General features: G+C 51.4%; 1 protein-coding gene across 1 annotated transcript in view; it reads left to right on the forward strand.

Moving 5' to 3' along the window:
* The window catches only part of frmpd1a (FERM and PDZ domain containing 1a), a gene marked incomplete at both ends in the record, with an annotated part of 51,031 nt that extends 46,103 nt beyond the window's left edge, over nt 1-4,928 (forward strand). The window contains 2 exons of the mRNA XM_084465336.1: nt 1,324-1,970; nt 2,103-4,928. Of these exons, the coding sequence (XP_084321462.1) occupies nt 1,324-1,970; nt 2,103-4,928 (3,473 nt within the window). The remainder of the gene's footprint in view (nt 1-1,323; nt 1,971-2,102) is intronic.
* Between the last annotated feature and the right edge of the window lie 2,429 nt (nt 4,929-7,357).

Consider the following 7,357-nt stretch of genomic DNA (forward strand, 5'->3'; position numbering starts at 1 on the left):
TGATGCATTTGCGTATAGGTTTACATTCCCTATTGAATACGGTTTTGATTTATCATTGTGGTTATTGCGCCCTTGTGCTTGGGAATGGATGGATATTTGGGATATAAGGGGCAGGATAGGGAATGTGGGATATGATAGCAGTAGCTATGGCCAACGCTGACAGCAACATGCTTTGGAGAACACAGAAGAAGGTGTTTGTTTGTATACACGCGCCAATGTAGAGTTCCTATTTGGCTATGGTTATTTATTGATATTGTTTCGCCTTGAGTGTGTTTTTGTTGTGCCCAGAGTATTCAAAGCACAGATTGCTTTACATATTCATAGTGTAGATCATAGGCAGTGCCTGGAGGGGGTATTCCCAGTGTATGCCTTATGCAGTGTATGAACACGAGAGGAGAATCATAGGACAGGAAGCAAGTGATGCTACTGTGTCCAAATATAATGTAAATAAATATTAGTGCTGTCAAACTATTAAAATATCTAATCGGGATTAATCGCATTAATGGCATAGTTAACTCGCAACTAATCTCACATTTTTATCTATTCTAAATGACGCTTGATTTATTTTTGTCCCATTCTTTTTTTCTTATTATAATACTCTTTATCAACATGGAAAAGTGGATTGGCTTGCTTTATGCAAATGTTTTTTTTATTGAAAACAACATTGGCCTTAACTGTAGTGTTCAATTGCACACTAACATTCTCACTTGGAGCAAATAATCTCCCAGACAACGTAACACTGTCCATCAATAAGAGGGTGAAGAAAAAAAAGGACGTTAATCTCGCGATAAAAAAATTGACGCCGTTAAAATGGGTTTGCAGTAACGCCGTTAATAAGGCGTTTAACCGACAGCACTAATATATACAGTATACATTTTCTAATTGTGTAATGTTGTGTTTTACGTGGCTGTATGTTGTGACAGTATCAATGACTTGCTGCCTTTTACATGACCTGCCAACATGGACCTCAAACATTTGAACCATCAGGTAGAAAGGGTAGCATGTAGTGGCTGTCAGCAGGTTAGTTAGCCTCGTTCATTTGTGTTTTAACGCCGTATGAACCATACCACTAAACCAAACCAAAACGTTGACATCTGTCACCTTCCTTTATGTTACAGTATTTGGCTATAGGACCCCCAGAGATTTCCAAAGCAATCACTTCACAGTAAATTGCAATAAATTGTTGGGTGAAATGGTGGTATGGTTATGTAGAACGTTTTTTTTAGGGTAGACTTTCATGTTTTTTTATCAACACACTTAAACCAAACAGAGGAGAAAAAAAAAATTGATTAATGACTCGAATTTTCTTCTCCTCCTTTCCAGACCTTTCAGCAGAGATGAAACCAAACTTGGTCCGCACTCTGAGCCTCAGTGACATCGGCGTGTTGGTAGACGAGATAGAAGGAGGCCTGAGGCAGGGAGCGGAAGACGGCGGCGAGGCAGAGACCTTTGTTCAGCTCAGGAGGCGGTCGCGAAAGCGCCGCTCCTTCATGGAGACCCCCTTCACCTCCAGGGTGACCTTCCCAGAGCCAGACGCAGACTCACACCCCTCAAACCTCGACGCAACCGGGGTCCAAAGAGGCCTCCCGCCGCCGCAGGGCCGCGACCCTCAACGTCCGAGCGCGGATCCGGAAGCTTCCGACCAGGGCCAGAACATCTGTCCCACCGTCGCGTCCATGACCCACGCCGAGGGAGAACCGGCCCTCCTCGAGTCCAAACCCATCCCTTCCGAGTCGCGCCCCCGCGGACCCGGCTCGCCCAGGGTCGACTCGGGCTCTTCGGATTCGGACCGGGAGCTCCGGAAGAAGCAGGAGATGGAGATGGAGCCCGACGCCATGGAGTCCAAGTCGGTCACGGACCTGGTGAAGACGTCTCCCCCCTCCATCACCGTGGTCCGCTGCCGGGTGGCGCCCGACGGGAAGGAGAGCGCCGACCGGAGGGGGGACGGGAAGGAGGAAGGAGGGGAGGAGGAGGAGGAGCAGGAGGAGGAGGGAAAGGTGGAGGAGGAGGGAGACAGGAAAGTCGAGAGAGGGGAAGATGGAGAAGGAGAGGAACTGATGAAACCGTCTCAAAACGGACCCTTGTTCATCCATTATCGTCAGTTGTCGGAGATCATCGAGGAGTCGTGTAAGGGCGAGGAAGCGGGGGAGGAGTGGTACGAGAAAGAGTGGGGGATGGTGAGGGAGTCGTTCGATGACTCGATCCAATCGGACAACGTTTTCGGTGATGATGAGTTGCCACCCCCCCCGACCTTTGCACCCCTCCTTCCACCAAACTGCTCCACGCCACCACCACCACTACCGGTGGTCGATAACCGCCCCCAGAATCCCCAGCTCCCATTGACAGAACAACGGGGCGTGAAGGATACACAAGTGTACTGCTCAGGATTACCCAAACTCAAATTCCTCAACAGAGAACAACGTATCGTAGTCGATGCCGTTAGTAAAAATGAGGAGACAGGCAGCGTTTCGAACTCTGACTCGACTAGCGACGACGTCGTTGACGCGGTCGAATCTGACAACGTGTTTGTCGTTGACGACGAGGAAGACGACGATGAGGAAGAGGAGGACGATGACGACGGTAACGGCGACGGTGGTTCTGATGGCGAGGACGAGGACGACGATGATAAAAGTGTCCCTTTGAGTCCGTGTTACACTCGTGAGAATTCTCCAAACAATCACAATGTTGATCTTGACGCTGCTGTGAGAGCTGCAGTAGCCTCTGGTCCCCCGTCGCCAGACTCCCAAACCAAAGGTCACTCCAGTTCAAACCCTCTCACGCAGATTACCTCTTCTGAATACGAAAACACGATCAATGCCATCACGGCTAAGCTCGGGGTTGCAACGGCTGCGTTGTCCCCTGTATTAACCGCTGCTGAACCGATTCATCATGAGACTACAAGAGACACGGCCCCGGGCACCAAACATGACAAAGACGCAGTCAGGATCGATTCCACCACGCCAGACGCAGAGTCTGGCCCCGAGGTTAGCTTAGGTATGGCCAGCGAGGCTGCGGCTGAGCGGAGCTTTGATGACCCCTGCGTCGGTTTGGCCCAAGCTAACGCGACAACAGTCCACAGTCTTTCCAAAGAGCCCCCGTCTCCCACCCACTTCCTGTTCCAGACCTGCTCTCCCAGCATCATGGGCCGCCTGTCCGCCGCCACGCTTCGGGAGAAGATTCAGATGCTGCCCCTCTACTTGTCTCGCTCCCAGGAGACCTTACCCCAAGCCGGGTCGGACGGTGCGGCCCACAGCCCCTGTAAGGTCCCTCACAACAGCCGGGACAAGAGCGGCGTCGCTATACGAATCACGGGCGTCGATAACGTCACGCAAGCGATGGACCTCAGGACGTCACAGAGGAAGAGCTCCATCGATTCCGACGACTCCGACGCGACCCTGACGGGGTCCGACGTGGAGACAGAGGCGGGCGGCGGGGTGGGGTCCCCCTCGGTTCCCGAGACGACCTCTCCCGCGGCCCCCGACCGGAAGGAAATGGCGATGCCCGACGCTAACTCCGCCGGCCCCGTTCAAAGCGAGCCTAGAGCCGCGCGCCACGTCACGTCCTGTGAGCCCCGCGGCGACGCGCCGGGACCAATCGTCAAGCCTCCCGCCTCCGTGGCTCACGCGGCGGGCGACGCGCCCGGCCCCGTGAGAGAGGCTCCAGCATCAAACATTCCAGACTTCATAATGAACAGTCAACAGTCGTCGTCTGCCACGCCGCAGCCCATGGTGGTCACGACGCAGACGCACAACGGGCCGGGCCTCTCTTTCTACAGCGCCACGGAGAAAGCGAGGACCAGTACTGACAGGCCTCTGACGGGCCTCTGCCGTCCCGCGGCAGAGGCGACGACGATGACGACGGCGACCGGCGCGACCAAAAGCCTTTCCTCAGGTTGTGAGATGTTTACTACGTGTTCCGCCCAGTCCCGGACAAAGGCGCCGGAGTCCGTCCCCGCCGCGAAACCGGATTACAGCTGCAGCTCCGTGCTGTCCTCGGGCTGCGAGTCGGTCGCGGAGGGGCTGCAGACGCCGCTGGAGGCGTGCGGCTGCGCCACGGTCTACAGCAACTGCTTCAGCAGCGGCGACAACTTTGACGACGAGCTCACCGTCTACGAGTTCTCCTGCCGCTCGCAGGGCAGCAGCAGAGCGGGGTCCGTCTCCGAGGTGGAGCTCCCCCTCATCGCCGCCGCCGCCGCCGCCGCCGCCTCGCCCGTCCCCTCTTTTCTATCCAAGTCCCCCCCGGCCTTCTCGGCGTCCACGCTCTCCCCGTCCTTCCCGCGCTCCTCCATCGTCTTCTCCCCGGCCACGTCGGAGCTCAGCCCCCTCCTCTCGCCGCTGTCCGACTCCCAGGACAGCGTCTCGTCCCAAACGCACAAGGACACCATCAGCTCCATCCGCCAGCACTGTTACCCGGCCACCCCCGCCGGCTTCCAGCCGCTCCGGAGCGACGTGGACCAGCTCATCGCCGTCCTGGAGGGGGGCGGCGGCGGCGGCCAAGGCGGTCACGGGGGTCACGGGGGCCGCCACGCCCGGGAGACCTGCCCGGCGCACTTCACGGAGAACAAGCACGTGCTGCACACTGAGGCGCGCCGGCTGATGGCGGGCTGCCAGAAGGCGGCGAGCCTGGGGCAGAACCCCGAGGCGATGCTGGTCGCCCTGGCCGACGGCTTCAGGCACCTGGTGGAGCTGGCCGGCGCCTGCCTCTGGTTCTCGGGCTGCGACCGGTGCGACCGGAGGAACGGCGAGGCGGTGGCGGGGCTGGCCGACGTGGCCAGGTCCTTCCGGGACTTCTGCCTGGCGGCGGAGCGCGCCTGCAGCAAGAGGAGCTGCCAGGACCTAAGTGCCAAGCTGCTGGCCAAACAGTGCACGGCGCTCACTGCCTCGGTCTTCTGCCTCACCCAGCTGTTCCGCACCCTGACGGCGCTCTGAGGCGTCTGGAGAGGCTCAGCCGCCAGTCAGCTTCCGACGATAAACAAACCTCTGCGTTTGCCTCTCGCGGCGTGCACGGGGCAGCCAGTGAGCTGCTTCTGTTGGAAGGGGGGGGGGCAGAGTGGGGGCCGGGGTCCGCCGCTGTTACAGGAGTAGATGGTTCACTGGAGGAGGGACGGAGGGGACATGGAATAACCTCGACTCCCCCAAAGAACTCCCCGTGAGCCGGTGTTGTTGAGGACCTCTCAGGCCCTCTTAGTGAGGTTTACGGTTGACTCGAAGCAGGACCAATGAAATGCATGTGGATACCCTTGTGTATGCTGTGTGCACCTTCCGTAGCACAAAGTAACAAACTACCATATCAGCCGATCACTGGACTGTGGACTGAAAGGACATTGTCACAAGCAGCGAGAGAAGGGCCGCCTCGTTGAAGCGTTAACGCATAGCCCGCTGCGGGTCAATGTGGAGGGGTGTGATGTACTTGAATGTATTCTCTGTTCTGATTCCGGTTGTATTTATTTATGTATTGTTTCTGAGATATTATAGGCTTGATCTTTATAAAGTCACAGCATTGTGCGCAATATGCAAGAGAGGAATGTAGTGGATGGTAAATGAATGGTATTGTTTACAAGCACAGTATTAGACTGAAGAGGTATGGAATTAGAGAGGCCTTTACACACACAGACACGCACACACACACACACACACACACACACACACACACACATACGCGCTCACACAAAGTCTGCCTTGGATAAATCATGATTCATTGTGATGATGTCTATGTTTTCTGGTTTCGATTTGGATTCAAATGATCTCAGTGATTACTGTTGTTTTCATCTTTCACATACAAACAATAACCCCTCCCCTCCCCCTCATCATAAATGAGTTATTTCAATGTTACTTATTGTGTATTATACCAAACACAAAGGGAATGATTGTCAAAAATGGCATATCTTCAAGAAAGCTACACATTAATATTTTTTTTTTAACAGGGAATGACGTGGTAGAAATAAATGATGTATGAGTCAAAGAAACTTTAAGTTCCTTGGTATTATGATTTTTTAAAACTCTTGAGTTGAAATCCAAGAATAAAGGTTGCGGTTCCGTACACTTTATATTACTTTTGAAAGTGTTTCAGTTGGATTGAATTGCAGTTGTTCTTACGTTGATGTGATCCTGAATTCGTGTGAATATCATCTTGAATGGCTGTTAACGTCTGCTAAAGCTTTTCACTTGTTGGGATGTTTTTTCACGGTTTATGCAAAGTCCAACGCTGCTGCACTCGAAAACCCAGGGTGTCTTTTTATTTTGTATTTACTTTTTACTTAACATGCATTGTAATATTACTGACCCATTAATAAATAATACGATTCAATAAACAAAACGCAGTCAAAGAATGGAAAAGGGTATTGGGATCCTACTCTAATAGATTTACCCATTATTATTATTATTAGTGTTATAACTACTATATGCAATAGATCAACTGATTACCTGAGCTTCTTTCCAGTCAGTACAAAGGGATGCCACTAGTAACTAACGATGCAGTCTTACGTGGTTCAGCCTTATGGTTTGGAGTACAACACAGCAAAGAAACAAAGACCCCAGATCCCACTGAATGCCTGCCAACCAGTACAGGGGCAGTCATTGGTGGATAGCCAATGCTCGCTTACCTTAAAACCCTAAATATAGTTTTCACACTCTGCTGCAACATTTCCTTGAGCTTATGATTGTGAGTAAGCTGTCGCTTTGCAGTGTTTTCACTCAGAATGTTTCCTTGCAGCAAAGTACTGGCACGCATCATACCTGCATGCACACTGAAGACAGTAGACTCAAATAGTTGACCTATTCTACAGTGGCTAGAAACATATTATATTGCAAAGAACGTTTTTCTTTATGTATACCCTTAATTGCAACTGTGATAAAAAAAAACAACACTAATTTCAAGTTTGACCTTTTATTCAAGTTTGACGACCTAACACAATTTCTTAAAGGTGTCATTCTTCACAAAGAACTGCATAGACCCCCCTCCCATCCCAAGACAGGTTGTGAAGTCTGCTGTAACAAAGCATGTCGTAATAACAAGCCATAAGATGCATTAGTGTATTGTTCTTTCAGGGATTTGATCTGTGAATGACTGGATGATGAGAAACCGGCTCTTGCTTTGTAATGCTCATCTCCCACCATTAAACCATTTTCTTTTTTTAAAAATTCTTGATTTCTTTCCTTTTTTTTACTCTGTCGCCAAAAAAAACTCAAAAAAGGGATCTGGACAGATGGGAGATAGACAGGTGTATTAATTTAAGACCGTAAAAACAATACCACGGCATACAGTTCAAGGAATTGTCATTTGTAGGCCTATACATAATTTTCAATGAAATCCTTATATATCATGTTTTAGATGATAAATTACCATCCACGTATCCCGT

Source organism: Micromesistius poutassou, assembly GCF_964030765.1.
Source record: "Micromesistius poutassou genome assembly, chromosome: 3".
Lineage (NCBI taxonomy): Eukaryota > Metazoa > Chordata > Actinopteri > Gadiformes > Gadidae > Micromesistius > Micromesistius poutassou.